This window comes from Caretta caretta, chromosome 7 (assembly GCF_965140235.1).
Source record: "Caretta caretta isolate rCarCar2 chromosome 7, rCarCar1.hap1, whole genome shotgun sequence".
NCBI classification, from domain to species: Eukaryota; Metazoa; Chordata; order Testudines; family Cheloniidae; genus Caretta; species Caretta caretta.
In genome coordinates, this window is record NC_134212.1 from 125,890,659 (window position 1) to 125,915,791 (window position 25,133).

Genomic DNA, 25,133 nt, shown 5'->3' on the forward strand with positions numbered 1-25,133 from the left:
GCTTTCAACTACCTGAAGGGGGGTTCCGAAGAGGATGGACCTATTGGGTTCCGGGAAGTGAGCAGGCGGGAGCCCACTGCTTAAGGACCGCCCCCCGCCCCGCCCCAGCCTAAGGGGAAGATCTACAGGACCTGGAAACCAAATGATTCCGGGGGACAACTAATGAAATAACAGGGACAGGAGTGCGGTCAAAGGGTCAAAAGAAGGGAGCCTGACGGGGACACTGAGCAGAGAACCCTGGACAGCGCCCACTGCTCCTCAAAGGCGTCAAGGGAGCCAGTGGACGCTGCCTGGATACGTGAACGGACTGAGGATTGGAAACAGGCCCCACAGTCACAGGAGTCTCCATTGGCCAACCTCCTCACTCTGGTTTTATAGATGGCCGTTTTAGCCAGGGCCAGGAGGAGGTTGACCAGGAGGTCCCGTGACTTTGTGGGGCCACGGATAGGGAGTGCGTAGAGCTCGGCTGTTCTCAGTGGTAGCAGATGACAGACCAAGGAGCAATGGTCTCAAGCTGCAGTGGGGGAGGTCTAACTTGGATATTAGGAAAAACTCTTTCACTAGGAGGGTGGTGAAGTGCTGGAATGGGTTACCTAGGGAGGGGGTGGAATCTCCTTCCTTAGAGGTTTTTAAGGCCCAGCTTGACAAAGCCCTGACTGGGCTGATTTAGTTGGGGATTGGTCCTGCTTTGAGCAGGGGGTTGGGCTCGATGACCTCCTGAGGTCCCTTCCAACCCTAATCTTCCATGATTCTATGGCATGGCATGACATGACACGACAAGCGTGGCAGCTGTTGGGATTTTTATTCTGCTGCTGACTGAGAACATGTGTAACATGGTCCAGACTTCAGCTTAGCTCAGGGGCAAGGATGAGTGACCCTGGCCAGTGCTGTGCCTGGCGGTTCTAGGAGAGCAGGCAAGGGCTCAGTCTGCCCTGGGCCTTGTCTACACTAGAAAGGGTTGGCCAGTGTCCCTCTCCAGGCAGAGCTAGACCTGCCCCTGCCAACAGCCCTCTGTGGGCAGCTCTGGGACGGGGCTTGATCCCCTGGGCTCTGCGGCGTGTGCGCTGGGACAAGCACTGCCAGGGCAGGATGGGCTAGGAGCAGACAGGGCTCTGCCAGCCCCACACGCCCCGGTTACCATGCCAGAGACAGGTAAGAGCAACGGTGCAAACACTCAGAGCACGGGGGCGGGGGGGAGGCAGCAGCCCCAGGGCAGGGCTCGCTCTAACAGCACCATGCTGTGGGGTGTGTGGGGGGTGGTGAGAGGCACCCGCATGGCCAGGTCACGACAGCCACCATCCGTTTCCCTGGGCTAGGCTGGTGCGTCACCTCTGCCATCACACGTGCTTGAAGTCCTTGAGGGCCACGCTGGCTGCGTTGCGGCCTGGAGCGCCCATCACTCCCCCACCTGCAAGGAAACAGATGCATGTGGGGCCCAGGAGCTCTGGGCGTAGCAGGGCTGAGCTGCCATGGGGAGCAGGGGCAGGAGCCCAGACGCACAAGAGGGCAGCAATGGCTACGTTTCCAGCTGGAGAAGACTCCCCGCCACCCACGGCAGCTTCATGGCAGCTGGGAAAAACCTGGGGCTGGAGCACAGAACCCGGGCGGCCCCCACCCTGCCCCAGCTCGAGGGTGCAGCCTCTCTCTGGCCTGCGTACCGACTTCTCCCTCCTGCTGTGCCGGGCCCACCCCTTGGGCGGAAGGAGCACAGCGCCCGGTGGGACTTGTGCCAGCCCTGGGCAGAGCCATCTGCTGGATCCCAGCACGGGGGCAGCTGCTCATCACAGGCGCCCCACAGGGCACAAGGCACGTGGTGTCCCGTGGCATCAGCCTGTGACCCACGGGGTGTCCGTGGCCTCGGCTTCTCCTGCTCAGACCCTGGGCAGAGCTGGCAAGGTCAGCACGGCGCCCTGCAATCGCGCCTGTACCCAGAAGGGCCTGTGCAGCCCCCAGGGCAGCGCTTGCAGCAGCAGGGCCCGGGGAGGGCTGGACCCAGCGTGAGCTTCTGCCTGGCGCTCTCCCCACTGTAGCCACGAAGGGAGGGATCCCAGCTCACGTACCGGGGTGGGCACCGCTGCCACAGAGGTACAGGCCTGGGATCGGGGACCTGTAGCCAGAGTACGAGGGCACAGGTCGGGCAAAATACAGCTGGTCCAGAGACATCGCACCGTGGAATATATTCTGCAAACAGGCTGAGTTAGGTCCTGGAATAGTCTCCTCCTCTTCCCGCGCTCCGAGCCAGACAACTGGGCTGCATGGCTCCAGCTTCCCTCACTAGGCTTTGGGCCAGGCTGGCTGGCAGGCTAGGCAGGTGCCAGATTGGCCGGGCACCGGGTAGGCAGATGCCAGGCAGGCTGGGCTGGGAGCAGGCAGGCTAGGCGGGCACCAGGTGGGCAGACGCCAGGCAGGCTGGGCAGGGGGCAGGCAGGCTAGGTGGGCACTGGGTCGGCAGATGCCAGGCAGGCTGGGCAGATGCCTGGCAGGCTGGGGCGGGCACCGGGTGGGCAGACGCCAGGCAGGCTGGGCTGGGGGCAGGCACCAGGTGGGCAGATGCCAGGCAGGCTGGGCAGAAGCCTGGAAGGCTGGGGGCAGGCACCAGGTGGGCAGATGCCAGGCAGGCTGGGCAGATGCCTGGCAGGCTGGGGGCAGGCACCAGGTGGGCAGATGCCAGGCAGGCTGGGCTGGGAGGGCTCTGTGAATCTCATGATATACCCACCCCTCCGGGCAGCCCAAAGATCTTCTCCAAAGCCGGCGGTGTTAGGATGTCTCTGCCGATGACGGACGCCTTGAAGCCTGGCGCGTAGGCCTCGACCCAGTCAAACACTAGAGAGCGAGCGAGAGATGTGGCTCAGCCTGCGTGTCTCACGTCACCAGCTGGGCTCAGGGGCCTAGCCCCAGGCCTGCAGCTCCCTGCAGGGCATTGGGGAGCAGGGCTGGATGGCCCCCGGGGGTAGGGTTACCAACTTTCAAATCCCCTCTATTCGACATTGGTGAGGCCTCATCTGGAGTATTGTGTGCAGTTTTGGGCCCCACACTACAAGAAGGATGTGGATAAATTGGAGAGAGTCCAGAAAAGGGCAACAAAAATGATTAGGGGTCTGGAACACATGAGTTATGAGGAGAGGCTGAGGGAGCTGGGATTGTTTAGTCTACAGAAGAGAAGAATGAGGGGGGATTTGATAGCTGCTTTCAACTTCCTGAAAGGGGGTTCCAAAGAGGATGGCTCTAGACTGTTCTCAATGGTAGCAGATGACAGAATGAGGAGTAATGGTCTCAAGTTGCAGTGGGGGAGGTTTAGGTCGCATATTAGGAAAAACTTTTTTACTAGGGGAGTGGTGAAACACTGGAATGCGTTATCTAGGGAGGTGGTGGAATCTCCTTCCTTAGATATTTTCAAGGTCAGGCTTGACAAAGCCCTGGCTGGGATGATTTACTTGGGGATTGGTCCTGCTTTGAGCAGGGGGTTGGACAAGATGACCTCCTGAGGTCCCTTCCAACCCTGATATTCTATGAATTGCACAAAACCGAACACCCCTGCCCTGCAGCCTCATCCCCTGCTCACTCCATCCCTGTCACTTGATCTCCCCTACCCTCACTCACTTTCACTGGGCTGGGGAAGGGGTGTGGGAGTGGGTGAGGGCTGGGACAGGGGGTGCAGGCTCTTGGGTGGGGCCAGAAATGAGGGGTTCAGGGTGTGGGAGGAGGCGGAGCAGGCTCTGGGAGGGAGTTTTGGGTGCAGGAGGGGCTCAGGCTGGGGCAGGGGGCTGGGGTACGGGCTCCAGCCAGGCGGCGCTTACCTCAGGCGGCTCCCTGCCTGTGTTGGCTCCGTGTGGCTCCCAGAAGCGGCCGGCATGTCCCTGGGGCCCCTAGGCGCAGGACTGGTCAGGCGGCTCTGTACAGTGTGTGCTGCCCATGCCGGCAGGCGCCACGCCCCCGCAGCTCCCATTGGCCATGGTTCCCAGCCAATGGGAGCTACGGAGCCGGCACTTGGGGCAGGGCAGCGCGCGGAGCCTCCACGGTCACGCTTCTGCCTAGGGACATGTTGCTGCTTCCGGGAGCCATGTGGAGCTGGGCAGGGAGCTGCCTTAGCCCTGCTGTGCTGTGGACTGGACTTTTAACAGCCCGGTCAGCGGTGCCGGCCAGAGACAACAGGGCCCCTTTTTGACCAGGCGTTCTGGTCGAAAACCAGACACCTGGGAACCCTACACGGGGGGAATTCTCTGCCCTGCTCGGAAGGCAGGACTGAGGGTGCCGGGCACTGGACGCCTCCCGGGGATCAGGCGCACAGGGAGCGGCAGTGGGCAAGGGGCCGTGGATGGGAAGCTAAAGAGCGCCGAGAGCTGCTGGCTTTACCCCTGTCGGCGTACGCGTTCTGCTCCTGCTCGTCCCATGGCCGCCCGCCTGCCAGCGCGTATGGGGTGTACTGCGTGAAGAGAGAGACCACATGGCAGCCCGGGGGAGCCAGCGTAGGGTCCAGAGCAGAGGGGATGCACAGCTCGATCATGGGCCTGGGGAGAGCAAGAGAGAGTCAAAGCCCTCGGACTGGGCAGCCCGGGAAGGAATCCAGCCCGAGCCCTGCCCAGCACCCTGGCATGCTGCCAATGCAAACGCCTCACCGCCTCACCCCCTGCCCACTAGCTCCTCCAGCAGGGATTAGCCCCACGTCACCCAGCCTCAGGCTCTCCTCTGGGCACCTCCCCTACGTTCCTTCCAGAAATCCTGGTGTCTCCCCTGTGTCCTTCCCTTCCCAAGAGGCCCTGTTGCCCTGATGAGCGTGGGCAGCTGCCCCAGAGCCCTGGTAGCGTCGCCCTGAGAAGAGCTCTACGAGGGGCACCAGACCGGGCTGCACCGAGAAGTCTGGGCTATCTCCCCGCTGCCGTCCCTCATGGCAAGGCCCAGCAGGGCCCAGCTCTGCCAACGACCAGCCAGCTCCAGCCCTACCTGGTGGACGGCTCCCCACTGCTGGCCTCCTGGAAGGCACGGTGGAGGAGGTGCGTGTCCTCGCAGTTCAGGTGGATGGAGCATTGGTGATGGGGCAGCGGGCGGCCATCACCGGCGTTGGGCGCAGCCACGAAGCTGGGCAGCCGATCCACAGCCACTGGGGATGTTGGAGACGGGGTGACTCCGAGGGGCAGAGAGGACATGGAGCCTCCCATGGTCCTGACATCCCGAGGGGCAAGGGCAGATGACTGAACCCCAGGAGAGCACGGCAGACATGGAGGGATGGTGCCGGGAAAGGCCGGTTTCCCCTCCGGACTCAGGCTGCAGTAGGGAGCCTCACGGAGGCCCGCGACAACTCCTTCCTCCCAGGGAAGTGCAGATCACAGGAGCAGCATCTCACGGGGCCCTGCTCCCCCAGGGAGCCAGCGCCAGGCTGCAGCCAAGCCCCAGGGGACCCCAGTGGGGCAGGGAGTTGGACGTCCCGCACTGACACTTACCGTTGATCTTGGTGACGGGGGAGCGTGTGTCGAACTGTGCCACTCGCTGGAGGAACTCCTCCGGCAGCTGCCCCTGGAGCGGGGAGAGCCCGGCTCAGACACCAGGGGCTGGAAACGAGCCTGGGAACTGGCTGGAGGCACAGCCAGCGCTGGGCTGCATCTGGGCACGGCTGGAGCTGCCTAGGACCCCTGGGGGCCACAGCCAGCGCCATGCTTTGGGGTGCAGCCCAGCCACATGGGGCTGGCCCCCAACAGTGATGGGCCCCACTGATGGGGGAGGGGGAGCAAACTCGTGCCCCCAGACACCTTCCTCTCTGCCGAGCTCCCCCTCTGCTCCCCTGCGTTGCTCCAGCCTCGGCCTCCACCCACCACACCGTGTTTGCTGTAAGCCTGGGGGTTCCCAGGCCAGCACCGGGGAGGCCCCTTAGTCACTGAGGGGGGAGGGGGAAGTGGCCTCCTCCGGCTGCCCCACAGGGGCTGGGGTGTGTCACACTCATTGTGGGGAGAGGGGCTCATACCATGAGGAACGCGACCCCTCCCCCTGGCTGTACCCGCCGGTCCGCACACATCTCCCCCAGGGCACCCTCCTCCCCTCCAGCCCATCTCCCCCAGCGCGTCCCACCCAGGCCCGTCTCCCCCAGGGCACCCCCCCGGCATGTCTCACCTGGGGAACGAGCTGCAGGAACGTGAGCTGAGCGGACGCGTTGGACAGAACCAGTTTGCTCTTCACCTCGGTCCCGTCCTGCAGGACGACACCCTGCGCCTCCCCACGGGGGCCCAGCAGCACGCGGGCGACCGGCTAGCGAAGGGGGAGACAGGAGATCAGCCTGGAGCACGCTGGGGCGCCCAGCCATGCACGGGGTGGGGGAAGCAGGTGCTGAGCGGAGCCTGAGGTACGGCTGCCGAGGGGCTGAGTGACCCTTTCCCGTGTGGATGCTGTGGGGCTGGCCCAGCCTCCTCCCCCCACTCTTACCTGGTGGGGTTTACGCCCCTCACCACAGTCTCTGATCGCTGTTCCATGGCGGCTAATGGGCAGGAGGGAAGGGAAGAATTTGGGGCCCTGTGGTCTCTTTGGGCTGGGGAGCACCTCAGTGCTGGGGAGCTGTGTTCTCTGCCCCCTCCCCGGGAAGCCGGGCACCTTCTCGGTGAAGATGTCTGTCCCGTGGGCAGCAGCTGCGCTGGCGATGGCCTGGGACACCCCTCCCATGCCGCCTGCCACGTAGCCCCAGGCCCCCTTCTGCCCCTCCAGCTCGCCCATCACGTGGTGCAGCAACACGTACCTAGGAGAGAGGTCAAAGGTTAACAGCTGGGTCAGGGTAGCGCCCAGCAAGCGGTGCCGGGGTATGGGCAGAGCAGAGATACCGGCCAGGGGCGGGCAGCATTCCCACTGTGCATGGTCGTGGGGCACAGCCCTGGGAGTAACTCCGATCCAGCCCTGCGAGCCAGGGGGCTCAGGCTAGGCCTCCCAGCAGGGTGAGTACACGCAGAGGGTCCCACGCTCCCCCTGACCCCACAGGCACAGCCGAACACCCATCCCCCTCCCATGCCCGCGTGCTGCCAACCCCCCCCCAGCGGGGGACACTGAGCCCAGCTCCGGTCCCACCAGGCTGCAGGGCTGGGCACAGACAGCTGCCAGGCCGCCGAGAGATTCAGGCCCAACAGCGCCAGCCCAGGCAAACCCCATGGACCTGCTCGAGCAGGGGGCCCCTGAGCCTGGTGTGTGCTGGGGGGATGCTGTCATGGAGTCCCTGGGCGATGCTCTGGAACTGCTCCCCGTGAAGCCAGTCAGGACTCTGGGGAAGTCTCCTCTCTGGGAGCAGCCTGTCTTCAGGACACGCAGCTCACACAGCTTCCACCTCCCTGGGTCTGACCTCGGAGCATTCAGCATCCTCTGCCCCTCCGTGCGCTTCCCACTTCGAGTGCGCTCAGGCGGGGTCCTGGGGAAGCCAGAGGGTCCTGCACCCCAACTTCGCAGTCAGATGTGACTCTCAGCCAGCCAGTAAAACAGAGGTTTATTAAACGACAGGAACATGGTCTAAAACAGAGCTTGTAGGTGCAGAGAACGGGACCCCTCAGCTGGGTCCATTCTGGGGGGCAGTGAGCCAGACAACCCTGTCTGCCCTTCACTCCATGTCCCAGCCAGCCTCAAACTGAAACTCCCTCCAGCCCCTCCTCCTCTGGGCTTTGTTCCTTTCCCGGGCCAGGTGGTCTCCTGATTCCTTTGTTCTCCAACCCTTTAGCTCTCACCTTGCAGGGGGGAAGGGCCCAGGCCATCAGTGGCCAGGAAACAGGGTGTCGGCCATTCTCTGTGTCCAGACCCCTGCACACACCTGCCCTCTAGGGCTCTGCAAGGATCATACACCCTTACCCCACCCCCTAGATACTTAAGAACTGCCTAGGGGAAACTGAGGGACCCCCACACTATTCAGAGGAAACATTAAGAACAGTCCCACTTCGTCACAGATGCTCTCCAGGCACGAGGGGGAACATGGTAGCCAGTGCGGGGCAGGATTGGGAGGAAGCGAGCGCTGGGGTGCGACACCCCAGCACCAGCTGTCGGGGACGGGAACAGGAGGGCCCTGGGGAGCTGTGAAGTCTTCAGCCCCCATCCTACCCGCTGCCGGGCGTGTGGGGACTGGCCATGGCGCCGATCACTGCATCCGTAGCCAGGGTCGCTTTCAGGGGCTCCGACTCGAACCAGAGATCCAAGATCTGGAGAGAGAGAAAAATGAAAATGGTGTTTAACGAAGAGAGCCCAGCACAGGGGGCCTGGATCCCATGGCGGGGGGGGGGGGGAGGAGGCGGGTCCCCCCAGGCCTGGCACAGGGGGCTGGATCCCATGGGGAGGCCACCACTCAGCCCGTAACCCCCTCTGAGGCCCAGCTCCAGGCCTGGTTTGGTCAGCCCCTGCCCCCCAGGGAGGGCGTCTCCCATCCCGCGGGCGCGTCCCCGTGTACGGTGCCGTTACTCACCCTGGTGATTGGGGCCGTGAGCACTTGGTAACACTGGGGCAGCTGCTTCCCCAGCGCCAGGCCTGAGGGAAAGAAACGGGCGTCAGTGTCACCCAGCCCGGGAGGGGACGACTCCCCGGGGCCCCACCACACCCTCCCGGTGCCCAGCTGTGAGGATGTGACGCAGCAGGGAGGGGGGAGCGTTGACCTGGGAATGTGCCCTGGGGAGGGGAGACCTGAGAGCCTGTCACCTGAGCCAGGAGGGGGAGGGGGAGGTAACACCTGTCACGGAGTCCCTGGGCGATGCTCTGGAACTGCTCCCCATGAAGTCAGTCAGGACTCTGGGGCAGTCGCCTTTCTGTGAGCACCCTGTCTGCAGGACACACAGCTCACACAGCTTCCACCTTCCTGGGTCTGACCTCGGAGCATTCAGCATCCTCTGCCCCTCCGTGCGCTTCCCACAGCGAGTCCGCTCAGGCGGGGCTCCTGGGGAAGCCAGAGGGTCCTGCACCCCAACTTCGCAGTCAGACGTGACTCTCAGCCAGCCAGTAAAACAGAAGGTTTATTAGACGACAGGAACATGGTCTAAAACAGAGCTTGCAGGTGCAGAGAACGGGACCCCTCAGCTGGGTCCATTTTGGGGGGCAGTGAGCCAGACAACCACGTCTGCACTTCACTCCATGTCCCAGCCAGCCCCAAACTGAAAAACCCCTCCAGCCCCTCCTCCTCTGGGCTTTGTTCCTTTCCCGGGCCAGGAGGTCACCTGATTCCTTTGTTCTCCAACCCTTCAGCTCTCACCTTGCAGGGGGGGAAGGGCCCAGGCCATCAGTTGCCAGGAAACAGGGTGTCGGCCATTCTCTGTGTCCAGACTCCTGCACACACATGCCCTCTAGGGCACTGCAATGATCATACACCCTTACCCCACCACCTAGATACTTAAGAACTGCCTAGGGGAAACTGAGGCACCCCCACACTATTCAGAGGAAACATTAAGAACAGTCCCACTTCGTCACATCTCTCCCCCCTTCGAGATCGAACTGAGCGGGGTCACTTTAGCCGGTGACCTGGGGAAGTTCGAAGCCACCAACGTTCCCATGGATGCCCCAGCATCTCTCCCATTCCTTGGTAGGAGTTACACCAGGCCCTTCCAGTTTCACGCCCTCCCTTAGGTCGGGGGTGGTCAATAGCACTAGCAGGCTGCATGTGGGAAGGTTTCTGCAGCCCATGCCCTTTGGCCACCCCAAAAACCCCAGGGGGTCAAACTGGGATTGGGTTTTCTCCCAGAGCTCCAGTCTGGAGGGCTGCAATTCGGGCTCTCTTGGTTAAGGGCCCCCATCTTGACCTGGGCCACATACTGTTCACTTACAGAACTAGCATGGAGACATCCCTTTCTCCACAACCTTGTCTCCCCAACAAGCTGGCCAAACACAGCCACTTGGTTATAGGACGGTATACCTTTCTTAACAGCTTTCACTCCATCTGAGACCTTCTCAAAGCTCTCCACACTGGATCTTTCAACAGGAAAGTCAGTGGACCCATTCACAACAGAAAATTTCTGGCTGTTAGGAACTGAAACTTTCTTGATTAAATCACTTTCACACCCTTCAGTGGCAGTAAACTGCTTGCAAAGACTCCATGAGGATTCCTTTCCCGAGGGCTTTTCTATGCAACAATTCACCCCCTCCCAGAAATTCTGCTCTTACCCTCTTTACCTAGGGCTTGCTCTAGGGGAACACTTTCCTGAGCAACTACAGACTCTTTCTGGGTCTCCCTTACATCCAGAATCACCTCTGGCCCATCAGGCGGATTCCTACACAATCCCCTTTCATGCAAACTTACAGACTTCCTAGATAAAAGGTTAGAAGCATTCTCCTTCCCTTTGCCACACACAAGTTCAGGAATCTTTTCCTTCTAGCTACAGGTTTCCACACCCTCAGTAGGTTCCACAATCACATCACCTTCCTGCTCTCCTTGTGCCCTGGCTAGGATCTCACCCTGATTAGACAGAGTTGCTACACCCTTTCCAACAACACACTAGCAACAGGCAAAATACAAGCACCAGAATTGTCTGGTCTCGGGGATTTTACATAGACCCTAACTGGATGCGACCTAGTTACAGGGCCATTCTCCCGAGCAGACAGAAACTTAGGACCCTTCCCTTCCTGGGCTTTAGCTGAATCCAGAACCAGCTCTGAGACAACTGCATGACCCTCAACCATCACAGGCTGAAAGGCCCCTTCTGTCTGCTCCACAGACCAAGAAGAGCCGGACACACTTTCTCCTTTACCAGACACACAGGTTGGGATCTCATTCCCTTTGTCCCAGCACACAAGGCTGGTCACAGACAACTGCTTGGAGATCAGGGTAGCTCCCTCCATAGGCAAGTCAATACCCCTGACAGACAGAGACCCATTTCCTTCACTGTCCCAATTCTCCACCCAGCTAACAGGTAAGGTCCAGGGACTCTCATCTTCCACTCTCCTCGCCTTCCCACCCTGCTGACTGGACACAGCCATCAGCTCACAAGGCTGCCTAGGCTCATCCAAACTTCCCTTACCAAGCACCTTGCCACTCCCCACAGATCCCCTGCCCTGCCTGTGTCTCCCCCCACTCAGCTGGGGTCTCAGCTCCCACTGTGCTCAGCGCTGCCCTTGCTGTCCCAGTGGGGGCAGGCCACTGCTTTCCTCAATGCATCAGAGCCAGCGAGAGTCCCCAGTCTGGTGTGCAAGGGGGCAGGGAGCATCTCTCTGTCCCACCGAGTCCCAGGGGTCTGGTTACAGGCAGGCAGGTAGCCTGAGCCTAGCGGCTCCTCCCTGCTGCCAGCCAGGTCATCTGCATTTTCACTGACCATTTCCCTCTCCACCGATTGGTTCCCTGGATTCAAATTCAAACCCTCGGCAGTTACAGGAGCAGGGCCTGGATCCTGTCCCAAAGAGACACAGTCACCCCACAACAGGGTCTCGCAGCTGGTGTCCTGGGGCACCCCAACGGCCAGCCAGCCCCACCCCTCCTGGGTCTGCACAGGGATCTGGGCCATAGGCAGGGCGAGGGGCTTCGTCCCTGGGACCCTCACCCAGCTCACACAGGCCCTCAGCCTCTGAGGCTGCACCACCCAGGGTCTGACACCAGTTCTCTCTGTCCCAGGATCTCGCCACCCCAGGAATGTCTCCCCATTGACCATCCCCTTCCGCTCCCACTGGGGGTCCGAGGGGCCTGACCCCAGGGAACTCCACACAGACATATAGGTTGGGGTCAGGAGTGGGAGCCTGTCCACCTCCCCACCCATCTGGCTGATGGAGTCTGTGGCCTTGGGACCCAGCAAGGGAGCTAGACACCGGGGCTTTTCCGCAGGGTCCCCCTGGTTCAGATCTCCAGCCTGCTCAAAGGCAGTGAGGTGGGCATCCACACCCCCCCCCTTAACTAGGGGCAGCAATTTAGTCTCGAGGTTCCCTGCGGAACTGGCCCCCCGGGATCTATCCCCACTCACCCCGGGGAGGTCCCCTAGGCCTCTCCGCCCCACCACCGCCAGTTCATCCTGCTGCTGCTTCTGCAGCTCTTTCTCGGGCTCTCGCTGTCTCCCACGGTCCTCTTGCTCTCTCAGACTCCGCTCCAATCCCGTCCGTCTCGATCCCCCGATGGGGAACCCGATCGTGAAGACCCCCGTCTGGTCGGGGACAGGAGTCTTGGCGATGCCTGGCTCCCGCTCCAGCTGCTCCCAGATCCTGCTATAGCCCCAGTTGGGGTCAGGAATCTGTTCCTTAGAGCGGTCATCCTCCTCCAGCTGCACGATTAACTCTGCTTTGGTGAACTTTCCAACGCTCAACCCTCTCTTTCTGCACAGGGTTACAATGTCCTTCTTAAGGAGACGGTGACAGGCCATCACTCCGCTCCTCCCAAGTTGTTGTGGACTCACAGGCCCGTGTGCTCTCAGCTCCCCACGGTTTCCAGGGAGAACCCCTAGTGTGCCAGCCCTTCTCGAGGTCACCACCTCTTTGCCAGGGTCGAGCTGCAGACTCCTCCGCCCCTTGGACTGCTCGCTGCAGTCCCCAGGGGAACCCTGTTACTGCACAATCCTTCTCGCTGGTCACACACTCCCAGGGGTTAACCGCCCCCCGAAACCGCTCCTCTCTGAGCCTTCAGCAGGCCTGGTCCTCGGCAATCCCCCTTCGTGTTACTGCTCCCCAGTCACTTACTGCAGGAAGCACCATCCACGGGGTGCAGTACATCCCACCGCTGCCACCAGTTGTCACGGAGTCCCTGGGCGATGCTCTGGAACTGCTCCCCATGAAGTCAGTCAGGACTCTGGGGCAGTCGCCTTTCTGTGAGCACCCTGTCTGCAGGACACACAGCTCACACAGCTTCCACCTTCCTGGGTCTGACCTCGGAGCATTCAGCATCCTCTGCCCCTCCGTGCGCTTCCCACAGCGAGTCCGCTCAGGCGGGGCTCCTGGGGAAGCCAGAGGGTCCTGCACCCCAACTTCGCAGTCAGACGTGACTCTCAGCCAGCCAGTAAAACAGAAGGTTTATTAGACGACAGGAACATGGTCTAAAACAGAGCTTGCAGGTGCAGAGAACGGGACCCCTCAGCTGGGTCCATTTTGGGGGGCAGTGAGCCAGACAACCACGTCTGCACTTCACTCCATGTCCCAGCCAGCCCCAAACTGAAAAACCCCTCCAGCCCCTCCTCCTCTGGGCTTTGTTCCTTTCCCGGGCCAGGAGGTCACCTGATTCCTTTGTTCTCCAACCCTTCAGCTCTCACCTTGCAGGGGGGGAAGGGCCCAGGCCATCAGTTGCCAGGAAACAGGGTGTCGGCCATTCTCTGTGTCCAGACTCCTGCACACACATGCCCTCTAGGGCACTGCAATGATCATACACCCTTACCCCACCACCTAGATACTTAAGAACTGCCTAGGGGAAACTGAGGCACCCCCACACTATTCAGAGGAAACATTAAGAACAGTCCCACTTCGTCACAACACCTCTGCCCAGGAATGTGAAGACAGGCTGCAGGAGAGAGCCTGCTGGGGGGGGGTTAGTTTCAGTTTGGGGCTGGGTGGAGGAACACAGGGAACCCCAGGGCTGGGGTCTAAGCTCCCTGCTCCCCCAGAAGGACTTGACTGAGGGGTCCTGGGGCTACCCACAAGCTCTGTTTCAGACTGTGTTCCTGTTGTCCAATAAACCTTCCGCTTTACTGGCTGGCTGAGAGTCTCAGTGAATCCCAGGAAGAGGGGTGCAGGGCCCGGACTCCCCCACACTCCATGACAACTAGTGGCAGCGGTGGGATCTACTGCACCCTGTGAACGGCGCTTCCTGCAGTAAGTGACTGGGGAACAGTAAAACGAAGGGGGATTGATGGGGACCAGGCGTGTTGAAGATTCAGAGAGAGACGGTTTCAGGGGGCGGTTAACCCCTGGGAGTGTGTGACCAGAGAGAAGGACTTTTGCAGTAACAGGGTCCCCCGGGGGATTGCAGCGAGCGGTCCTAGGGGCGGAGGAGTCTGCAGCTCGACCCTGGCAAAGAGGTGGTGACCTCAAGAAGGACTGGCACACAAAGCGCTTTTCCTGGAAACCGTGGAAAGCTGCCCAGCCCTGCGAGTGGCCAGCAGGGAGATGTACGCGAAACCCCTTAAGAGTGACCTGGTGGAGCTGTGCAGGCAGAGGGGGCTGCCCATCGGGAGGTCCACCAAGGAACAGCTGATTGCCCAGTTGGAGGAGAGGGATCGCTTGGATGACCCGATCCCTGTCCCTGAGGGAAGCCGCCCGGCAGACGCAGCGTGGGCCCTGGGGCCTGACCGGGCTGGGAGGGGTCAGACGGCTGCCGAGGACATCCCGAGACCCTTCCTACCTATGCCTGGGGTAGGGGTTGGGGGAAGCCCAGCGAATACACTGGGCACCCTGACCCCGGCAGCCAGCAGGGGATCCTCCCGGCGGAGCTCCCCATCCCTGGAGCGGAGGCGGCTGGAATGGGAGAGGGAGATGAAAATGAGGGAGCTGGAGGATCATGAAAAACAACGTCAACATGAGGAGAAACAACTTCAACATGAGCGTCAGGAGAAGGAGAGGGAGCATCAGGAGGAGGAGAGGGAACGTCAGGAGGAGGAGAAACAAAGACAGCACGAACTGGAGCTGGCCAGGCTGCGGAGCAGTGGGGCCCCGGCTGCAGTGAGTGCGGGGGACCCAAGACTGCAAGGAGCTCTGATAAGTGCTTCCTGGCCCAGCGGAAGGAGGGGGAGGACATAGATAGCTTCCTGACGGCCTTTGAGAATGCCTGCAAGATGAACAGGGTTGACCCTACAGACAGGGTCCAGTTTCTCACCCCCTTACTGGACCCCAAAGCCGTGGAGGTGTACAGCCGGATGACAGGGCCGGAGGCAGGGGACTATGAACTGTTCAAACAGGCCCTGCTCCGTGAGTTTGGGCTGACCCCCGAGATGTACCAGAGAAGGTTCTGGAGTCAGCGTAAAATGCCTGAGGTCACCTACCTACAACTGGTCAACCGGATGCAGGGGTATGCCCGCAAGTGGACAGCTGGGGCCCGAGCTAAAGAGGACCTGCTTGACCTAATTGTACTGGAGCAACTGTATGAACAGTGCCCTTCCGACCTGAGGCTGTGGTTGGTGGACAAAAAGCTCGAGAACCCCCAGCACGCAGGGCAGCTGGCCGACGAGTTTGTGAACAGTCGGTCAGGGGGTAGCTGGGAGGAGTCCCAAAAGAACAGGCCCCCCCGATGCAGAGAGAGAGTCACCATGGGGCCTCCCAGCAGGGAAATAGGGAGAACCCCCTCCCAAGGGGAACGCCTGGCGTCGGGCCCCTCCGACCCGCTCGAGGGGACCAACGTGACCTAAGCTGCTATCACTGTGGCCAGAGAGGCCACGTACGGATCCAGTGCCCCGGGCTCAGGGACAGACTGAGCAGACCCAACCTACCCAGGGTTAACTGGGTAGGGACCCAGCTGGACGAGGGGCAGACGACCCAGGCAAGGGGGGCTACCAGTTTACCACCTGCCCCGGAGGGAAGAGTACCCCCGGCCAGCTCCGCCAGAGGGCTGGAGGCTCTGGACTCAGGGTGCTCGGTTTACAGGGTAGGCGCGGGGCTGTCCCTCTGGAGAGAGTGCCTTGTTCCCCTGGAGGTGGATGGGAGGAAGGTCAATGGATACTGGGATACGGGCGTGGAGGTGACGCTGGCCCGGCCCGAGGTGGTGGCCCCAGATCGGGTGGTGCCCAACACCTACCTGACCCTGACAGGGGTGGGCGGGACCCCATTTAAGGTGCCCGTGGCAAGGGTACACATGAAATGGGGGGCCAAGGAGGGCCCCAAGGATTTGGGGGTACACCACCATTTGCCCACTGAAGTTTTGATGGGGGGAGACCTAGAGGACTGGCCAAGCAAGCCCCAGACCGCCCTGGTTGTGACCCGTAGCCAGAGCCGGCGAGGGGCACTGCTCCCTGACCTCGGGGAGGGTACCGCACCGGAGGCGCAGGACCCTACCCCGATGGGGAGGGAGCACCGAGGGGCACGGCTCAGAGAGGTGGAGGCCTCAGACCTAGCCACTGAGGGGGAACCGGGCCCCATCCCTTCCCCAGCCGCTGGGTTCCAGGCCGAGTTGAGGAAAGATCCCTCCTTGCGGAAGCTCAGGGACCTGGCCAACCTGGGTGTGGGATGGACCATGAGGAGAGGCTGCCAGGAGAGGTTCCTGTGGGAGAAGGGGTTCCTATACCGAGAATGGGCTCCCACAAGGGAAGTGGAGTCCTGTGGGGTCAGGAGGCAGCTGCTGGTCCCCCAGAAGTATCGCCGCAAGCTCCTGTACCTGGCCCATGACATCCCCCTCGCAGGGCACCAGGGAATCCGGCGCACCCGGCAGAGGCTGCTACAGAACTTTTACTGGCCCGGGGTCTTTACCACGGTCCGGCAGTATTGCCGATCCTGTGGCCCCTGTCAGAGGGTGGGGAAGGCCCGGGACAAGGGGAAAGCGCCTTTGAGACCTTTGCCCATCATAGAGGAGCCTTTCCAGAAGGTGGCCATGGACATCGTGGGGCCTCTCAGCAAGACGACCCGGTCGGGGAAGAAATACATTCTGGGGGTGGTAGATTTTGCCACCCGCTACCCCGAGGCAGTGCCCTTAGCCTCCATTGAAGCCGACACCGTGGCCGATGCGCTCCTGACCATTTTCAGCCGAGTGGGGTTCCCCAAGGAAGTCTTGACAGACCAAGGATCCAACTTCATGTCGGCCCTGCTCCGGTGCTTGTGGGAGAAATGTGGGGTCCGGCACGACTGGGCCTCAGCTTATCACCCCCAGTCCAATGGGCTGGTGGAGAGGTTTAACGGGACGCTAAAGATGATGCTGAAAACCTTTATGCACCAGCACCTGCAGGATTGGGACAAGTACTTACCTCACCTGCTGTTCGCGTACAGGGAGGTGCCCCAGGAGTCTACCGGATTTTCGCCTTTCGAACTGTTATATGGCAGGAGGGTGAGGGGCCCCCTGGACCTGATGAGAGACGAGTGGGAGGGGAAGGCCACTCCCGATGGAGAGTCAGTGGTGGAGTATGTCCTGATCTTCCGAGAGAGACTGGCTGAACTCATGGGCCTGGCCAGGGAGAATCTGGCCAGAGCCCAGAGGAAGCAGAAGGTCTGGTATGACCGCACGGCGCGGGCCCCTGCCTACGCCACCGGGGATCAGGTGATGGTTCTCATCCCCGTGAGAAAGAACAAACTACAGGCCACCTGGGAGGGCCCTTTCAAGGTCGTCAAGCAGCTCAATGACGTAAACTATGTGGTGGAGCTGTCGAACCGGGCGCACCACCGCCGGGTGTACCATGTGAATATGATGAAGCTATATTATGCCGGGGGAATGTGGTGTTGGCCGTGTGTGGACAGTGAGAGGAGCAGGGAGATGACCCTTTAGTAGATCTATTCCCTGGGACCAGAGCTGGTTCCCCCCTGGAAACAATCCCCCTCTCGGATCAGCTAACCCCTGCCCAGCAAGCTGAGGTCAGGAGGGGGGTGCTGCGTCCGTACCGACAGCTGTTTTCCAACCAGCCTGGACGCACTAATCTGACTGTCCACCGGGTGCAGACGGGGTCGCACCCGCCGATAAGATGCTCCCCCTTCCGAGTCACAGGGAAAACTGCTCAGGACCTGGAAAGAGAGGTCCGGGACATGCTGGCTTTGGGGGTGATCCAGCCATCGGCCAGCCCTTGGGCCTCGCCGGTGGTGCTGGTCCCCAAAAAGGACGGGTCGGTCCGGTTCTGTGTGGACTATCGGAAGCTCAATGCCATCACTGTATCTGATGCCTACCCCATGCCCAGGCCGGACGAGCTCCTAGACAAGCTGGGAGGAGCTCGGTACCTCACCACCATGGACCTTACACAGGGCTACTGGCAAGTGCCGCTGGATGCAGATGCCCGGCTGAAATCGGCCTTTATCACCCCTCTGGGGCTCTATGAGTTCCTGACCCTGCCTTTCGGCCTCAAGGGAGCGCCAGCCACCTTCCAGCGCCTAGTGGACCAGCTCCTGAGGGGGATGGAGAGTTTTGCCGTGGCGTATATTGATGACATCTGTGTCTTTAGCCAGACCTGGGAGGACCACGTGTCCCAGGTTAGACAAGTGCTGGACCGACTCCAGGGGGCTGGGCTGACTGTAAAAGCGGAGAAGTGCAAGGTGGGGATGGCGGAAGTATCTTACCTGGGCCATTGGGTGGGGAGCGGCCGCCTAAAGCCGGAACCAGCCAAGGTGGAGGTGATCAGAGACTGGCCTGTTCCCCACACCAAAAAGCAGGTCCAAGCCTTTATTGGGATGGCAGGATACTACCGAAGATTTAAGCCCCACTTTAGCGCCATAGCCACCCCCATCACTGAGCTATGCAAGAAGGGGAAGCCAGACAAGGTGGTCTGGACCGAGCAGTGCCAGGAGGCTTTCCAGGCGCTGAAGGAGGCTCTGGTCAGTGGCCCAGTTCTGGCAAACCCAGACTTTGACAAGCCCTTTGTGGTGTTCACCGACGCCTCAGACACGGGACTGGGGGCGGTGTTAATGCAGGAGGATGAAAAGGGGGAGAGACACCCCATCGTGTACCTGAGCAAGAAGTTGCTACCCCGGGAGCAACACTATGTGGCCATCGAGAAGGAGTGCCTGGCCATGGTGTGGGCCCTCAAGAAACTAGAGCCCCATCTCTTCGGGCGACACTTCACCGTCTACACCGACCACTCTCCCCTGACCTGGCTGCACCAGATGAAAGGAGCCAACGCCAAACTCCTGAGATGGAGCCTGCTCCTGCAGGATTACAACATGGATGTGGTCCACGTGAAGGGAAGTGCCAACCTGACAGCGGATGCGCTGTCCCGGAGAGGGGGCCCTGAACTTCCCCAGGTCACTGGTCTCAGTGACCCCGCTCAGTTCAGTCTCGAAGGGGGGAGAGATGTGACGATGTGACTCAGCAGGGAGGGGGGAGTGTTGACCTGGGAATGTGTCCTGGGGATGGGAGACCTGAGAGCCTGTCACCTGAGCCAGGAGGGGGAGGGGGAGGTGACACCTCTGCCAGGAATGTGGATGGAGACTGCAGCAGGGAACCTGCTGGGTGGGTTTAGTTTCAGTTTGGGGCTGGGTGGAGGGACACAGGGAACCCCAGGGTCCCCCAGAAGGACTTGACTGAGGGGTCCTGGGTGTACCCACAAGCTCTATTTTGGACTGTGTTTCTGTTGTCCAATAAACCTTCTGTTTTACTGGCTGACTGACTCCCCCACACTCTGTGACACCTTCCCGCTTTGGCAGGCGGCGAGGGCAGCCGGGGCCCAGTGTGGGCCGTGCATGCGCGAGCCCTGGGCCTGTCTCTGCCCGGGGATGATGGGTACTTGACTCACACTGGAGCCAGGGGCTTAGCTGCCCAGAGGAAGGTCTCGGGCCTCTGCCAGCCCCAGGGCAGTGCCTGGGGCACCTGGTACAGGAAGCGCTGCTCCCCCTCTGCTCTGCTGGCACCCTCTAACGCCAGCACCATGCCCCACTGGATGGGCATGGACCCGTGGCCCTAGCCTCCGGCGCCAGACGTACCCGCCCGCAGCAGGGGCTGCAGGCCTCGCAGGGCGCGGAGCCGCTGCAGCAGGGGGCCCTGGCTCCAGGCAGAGGGGTCCACCGGCGCGGCATCCAGCAGCGGGTCAAGGGCCGACACCAAGCGGCTCAGGAACGCCTCGTACTTTGGATAGGCCTGAAGCGGAGACAGAGGCAGGAGCCAGCGGACGCCAGCCCTGATCCCCGGCCGTGCCCCTCCCGGTTCCCTGCACTCTGCTCAGCACCACAGTGCCTCTGGCCCCAGGCCAGCTCTGGGCTCCTGGACACGCGCCCCGGCTCCTCCCCTGGTCTCTGGCTAGCACACCCATGGTCAGAGGCAGGCTCAGCCACCCAGCCCTTGGCAGAGGGGTGGCAGGGGACAGCCTGCTCCAAAGCCCCAGCAAGCCGGCCGAAGGGGACACCACTCTCAATCACGCCGTAGGGCTGCATCTCTCCCGTCTGCGCTTTGAGCAGCAGGGACATTTCACAATCTGATGTTAATGGAGCCTTGGCTTCAGCCTGCCCTATAAACAGCAATCTGCTCAGGCTCCCTGCAAACTCAGGCCAGGTCCTCGGTAACACAGACAGGCCCAGGCAGGTACATTACACCTGGGTCTGACCCACTGAAGGGGGGCTCGGATGAGACCTGCCCAAAGCTGTGGGAAACGTGGAAGCTGCTGGAGGAAAAGCCCATCCCCGAGCCCAGGTGGGTCTCAGCTACTCAGCCGATAGTGAGAACCAGCAGCATCCTTTGACCCAGCCCTGCCCTGTGCTTCCAGCTGCAGGCCTGAGCGTGGTCAAAGCAAAGAAAAGCCTCTGAGAAAGGTTCAGGGCTCAGCTGAAGCTAACGAACCGCCCAGGTTTTGGAAAGAGAAAGTGTGACAAGGTGGGGGTGTAGATGTGATGAAGCGGGACTGTTCTTAATGTTTCCTCTGAATAGTGTGGGGGTGCCTCAGTTTCCTCTAGGCAGTTCTTAAGTATCTAGGGGGTGGGATAAGGGTGTATGATCATTGCAGAGCCCTAGAGGGCAGGTGTTGCAGGGGTCTGGACACAGAGAATGGCCGACACCTGTTTCCTGGCCACTGATGGCCTGGGCCCTTCCCCCCTGCAAGGTGAGAGCTAAAGGGTTGGAGAACAAAGGAATCAGGTGACCCCCTGGCCCCGGGAAAGGGACAAAGCCCAGAGGAGGAGGGGCTGGAGGGAGTTTCAGTTTGGGGCTGGCTGGAGACATCGAGTGAAGGGCAGACGGGGTTGTCTGGCTCACTGCCCCCCAAAATGGACCCAGCTGAGGGGTCCTGTTCTCTGCACCTACAAGCTCTGTGTTAGACCATGTTCTTGTCATCTAATAAACCTGTTTTACTGGCTGGCTGAGAGTCACATCTGACTGTGGAGTTGGGGGGCAGGACCCTCTGGCCCCCCCAGGACCCTGCCTGGGCGCACTCGCTGTGGGAAGCGCACAGAGGGGCAGAGGATGCTGAATGCTCCGAGGTCAGACCCAGGAAGATGGAAGCTGTGTGAGCTGTGTGTCCTGCAGACAGGCTGCTCACAGTGAGGAGACTTCCCCAGAGTCCTGCCTGGCTTCGTAGGGAGCCCTTCCAGAGCATCGCCCGGGGACTCCGTGACAGTAAATTATTAGCCCACAGAGGGAGCGAGCGGGACTCATGGCGGCTGGGAGTGGAGTGTGTGTTTTGCCTGCAGCTTTGGGAGATCGCCCCTGGCTGGGCAGAGCCGGGGCTCCCCCCTCATGCTGGGGGGAGATGGCAGCAATTCCCCTGGACACCTGGGTAACCCCGAAATAGTGACACACTCACGCTGGCACTGCCAGGTCAGCTGGGGGGATGATGGCACCACACGCTGTGCTGACAAATGCCCCCAGCGTAGACCCGGCTAGCCTGGGAAAATCTCGCTTTCCCTGGCACAGCTTGTGTCACTTGGAGGGGCTGGTACATGCTGTGTCCACAGAAGGAGCTTTGCTAGGATGTGTGCCAGACCAGGGGTCCTAGGGCGGACCTGGTCTCAGGCTGCAGCTATGCATTGTGCAGATACTGACCATTCTCCGCCCCCTGCCCCTGAGCGTTCGAGCTGGGACGTGCCCATGAGTTGGCAGGCTGGGGAGGGAAAGGATCCAAATCCTTGCTTTGTCTCTGACTCGGTGAGCGGCCAGGAGGCTGCAGGGAACACTCCCAGACCAGCCCCGCTGGTGAGTCCATCCTATCATGGCTGCACGCCTGGGATTTGGGCCCTTTTGGGCCAGTCACACTGGGGTTGGCAGGACTGGGAGCCCAGCCCCAAGCCCCTCCTGCTGCCCTCGGTACCTGTGCATCCTTGGAGGAGAACTGAGCGATCTGCCGCTGGGTGTCCGCCATGTCGTGGCCCAGCAGGAGCGAGCGCCGGGCTTGCCCATCCTCCAGCATGGGGGTGAAGGAGTAGGGGTCACGGGCGTAGACCCTCAGACCATGCCGCTGCAAGACACAGAGCATGGCCAGTGCCAGGCAGCGTGGCCAATCGTCACGGCCCCTCCGACCCCCCTCACCAGCCCAGAGGGGAGAGGCCAGGGGAGCTGTTCTGAGCTGGGGGCTGTCAGGCTCCGGGACTGGGCCCTGAGGCTCAGGGCGGTGGGGGAGAGGCAGGAGCGAGTTGGGCCTGGCCAGGGGATCCTGGCCCTGCAGTGATGCTAGGGCCTCACACCCACCAATGCTCCCAGCAGTGGGAGGGAGGCAGCACGGGGGACTGGCTGAGCCCCCCCTGGACTGGCCTCGGTACCTGCAGCTCCAGCTCCGTGGAGATCTGCGGCCGCAGGAGGCTGAGCAGGTAGGATGCTCTGGAAAACTTAAAGCCTGAAAGAGAAGGGGAGCGTCAGCTACCAGCCTGCCCCAGGCACCCGGGGCATCTCGCTGGGCAGGGCTGTGGTTACCTGGGACAATCTCCTCTGTGACCGCAGCGCCTCCCAGAAGGTGACGCCTCTCCAGCACAGCTGTCCGCACGCCCGACTTCTGCAGGTAGGCAGCCTGCCGAGAGCACAAGAGTCACCCGCCCCCACGAGCCCCCCAACAAACCCACCCAGGACACCCCCAATCCCCCACCTGGGACACGCTTTCCCAACAAACCCACCCAGGACACCCCCAAAGCCCCACTCAGGACACTCTCCCCCGACAAACCCACCCAGGACATGCCCCCACTCCGGACACGCTCCCCCGACAAACCCACCCAGGATGCTCCGGGGGGGATCCCCCACCGAGGACACCCCCTCTCCCCAACAAACACATCCAGAATGTTTGCACTCCAGAGTGCTCTTTGGAGCTTCCTCCTAGCCCCATAGGATTCCCCCCATGCACATGGGACCTCCCCTGTCACCCCACAGGATTTCCCCACCCCCCCAAGCTAGGGCACAGAGGCAGATGCCTTGGCATTCAATACTCACTGCAACCAGCCCGTTGTGCCCTGCAACGAGAGATGGGCAGGGGGTGAGAGGGGCCAGGGCCCGTGGCACCAAAGGGTCCTGCTGCTACTCACCACCTCCCTGGCAGCCAGGGCTGGACGGTGCCGTCTATGCTGCTTTCACCACAATGCCCCGTGGCCGCAAGGCAACGGCGCCCACGTGGGCGCAGGGGGCGAGGGGCGGGGACAGCGCTGGCAACTGCCCTAAGCATTGGAACCACCCTTGGGGACCTTAATGAATATGGGGGTTAGGGGCTGGGAGTTACAATGCTCCCCACACCAAGACCCCCACAGCCCACTCCCTTTGCCCAGCAGCACTGGCTCCCCCCCAGCCTCGTTCCCCAGAGCACAGCACCCCCCCACACTGAAAGCCCCCACCCCAGCAGCACTGCGGCCCCAACCCCATTCTCTGCAACACAGCATGAAATGCACCCACTGAGACACGGCAGCAGCACTGACCCCAAGGAGAGAGTGGGCCCCCACTCCAGCCCCCCATCCTTGCTCTCCCCAACAGGCAGGACCCCCTTGCAGCCCCCTGTGTCATTTCCATGGCAACATGCCAGCGGTTTTGCTGTTCACCTGCTTGTCTGGCATGGCTGAGGCCTGTTAGCTCATCTCACCCAATGGCAGGGGAGCAGAGCTGTGGCAAGAGGCTGCACCAGCCCCTGCCCATCACCCTGGGCTCAGAGAGCTCCCCTGCACCCTGGCGGGCGTAGGGTGCCAACCAAGCCGCAGCACCATTTCAGACCGGGGGGAGCCACTTTACTGGTGACTCCAGGGGCTACACTTCGGACACAAGTCGATTTCAAAAATAACCAACCACCACCACACCCTGCAGGCTAAGTCTGGTAAAGGTACTGGCTAGTTACCGAAACATTATTGTGTTAGCGGAAAATTTCTTTGCTTTTCCTACATCTCTAGCAGAATTATCTTTCTTTAAATATTCTTTGCCTCACAGCACAGCAGCGGCAGGCTGAGTGGGGGTGGAGTTGTGTGTCACACACACACACACACACACACACACACACACACACACACGAGCTCTCCACCCCTGTCTTAAAGGGCCAGTGCTCCTGCACAGCCAGGCTCGCCCCCGTGGGGAGCTGGAGCCTGGCGGGGGAGGGGGGAGTGCCACCCTAAAGGTGCCCCTCAACAGCAGCAGCCCCCAGCCCCGGCATTACCTCCCCCTATCACCACGGCGTCGTACTCCCGCTGCAGCTGGCCCCTGGCCCCGGCGTGAGCCAGCCTCCGGCCCTGCCGGCTGCAGCCAGCCCAGGCCCTGCCCAGCCCGCGCCCGACGGCCATGGCTGTGACGGGCACCAGCAGCTGCACCCCTGCCAGGCCTGGCCCTCGCTGCCGAGTCAGCACTTCCCGCAGGGGCGGGACAGGCGGCGTCAGAGCAGGGGAGGGACGGGGCAGAGCCTGGAGCTGAGCCAGCCCGACAACGGGCCAGGGCCCAGGCAGAGACATGCTGGCCCCTCATGGCTTCCCCCGGCCCCAATTCTCCTGCGACTCCCACAGCACCCTCCCACCCCGTCACTGCGCCCCCCCAACCCCCGTGTCACCAGGTCAGCCGCTTGCTGGGGCGACAAGTGCCATGCCCATGCTCCCTGCCCCCCAGGCACCACCCAGCCTGCAGGGAGCCTACTCCCCCGCTGCGGGGCAAAACTTCCCCGGGCAGGGGCGAGGGAGAGCTGCTGCCACATGGCGAGGGGCCCATCAAGACAGCTGTGCCCAGGGGCATCAACGCATGCCCTTCGCTGGGAGCAGCCGCACCCTGGCATAGCAAACCTGAGCCCTCCAGCCACTGGGGCAGGGATGAAGGGAGGCCTTAGAGCTGGAGCTGGGAGAGTAGACCCCTGGGGCAGGCTGGCTGTCCCCCTTTGCTAACAGATGCTGGGGGCAGCTGTAGACCCCTTAGTCCTAGGGGCAGGAGAGCCTGGGGGGAGGGGCCCCTTGGATTGCAGGCACAGGTGAGAAGCCAGCGGACTCTCCCCCCCCAGTGCAGGAGGTGGGCAGGGCAGAAGCCTGGCAAGTACCTGCCTGGGCCCTGCCCACACTGAGGCAAGAAGGGCCCAGTCCTGGCGGGAGCACAGTGAACCCTCCTTGGTACCAGGCTGGAGAACGCACGGCAAGCAGGCATGTCTCCATGTTCTCATGTGCGTGTGCAAACATGTCTGTCCATGTACTCGCACAGGCAGGTCCAAAGGCAAGGCCCAGTCAGCGGCCAAGCCCCTGACGCAGACAGGGAGGAATCAGGGAGTGCA

At 61.7% G+C, this 25,133-nt stretch overlaps 1 protein-coding gene across 3 annotated transcripts; it reads right to left on the reverse strand.

Moving 5' to 3' along the window:
- Positions 1-783: 783 nt before the first annotated feature.
- Positions 784-25,125, reverse strand: PYROXD2 (pyridine nucleotide-disulphide oxidoreductase domain 2). Of its 3 annotated transcripts, XM_048857273.2 has the most exons (16): positions 24,048-24,361; positions 22,850-22,869; positions 22,343-22,436; positions 22,192-22,265; positions 21,744-21,890; positions 19,432-19,585; positions 8,411-8,472; positions 8,053-8,150; positions 6,577-6,718; positions 6,103-6,237; positions 5,439-5,511; positions 4,942-5,098; positions 4,354-4,508; positions 2,717-2,823; positions 2,061-2,181; positions 784-1,408 (listed from the first exon to the last, which is right to left on the reverse strand). In XM_048857273.2, the coding sequence occupies exons 1-16, from the start codon at positions 24,334-24,336 to the stop codon at positions 1,338-1,340; spliced, it is 1,899 nt and encodes a 632-aa protein (XP_048713230.1). In that variant the 5' UTR covers positions 24,337-24,361; the 3' UTR covers positions 784-1,337. The 3 variants fall into 3 exon arrangements, with proteins under 3 accessions (XP_048713230.1, XP_048713233.1, XP_048713231.1); XM_048857276.2 differs by lacking the exons at positions 22,192-22,265; positions 24,048-24,361 and adding an exon at positions 24,906-25,125; XM_048857274.2 differs by lacking the exons at positions 5,439-5,511; positions 8,411-8,472 and having other exon boundaries at positions 24,048-24,364.
- Between the last annotated feature and the right edge of the window lie 8 nt (positions 25,126-25,133).

Coding starts and splice junctions, on each gene's coding strand:
- PYROXD2 (XM_048857273.2), bottom strand. CDS start 24,336: ATGTCTCTGCCTGGGCCCTGGCCCGTTGTCGGGCTGGCTCAGCTCCAG. Junction 19,586..21,743: donor TCTCCTCCAAGGATGCACAG/GTACCGAGGGCA, acceptor TCTCCGCTTCAG/GCCTATCCAAAGTACGAGGC. Junction 5,099..5,438: donor CCCCGTCACCAAGATCAACG/GTAAGTGTCAGT, acceptor CAACATCCCCAG/TGGCTGTGGATCGGCTGCCC.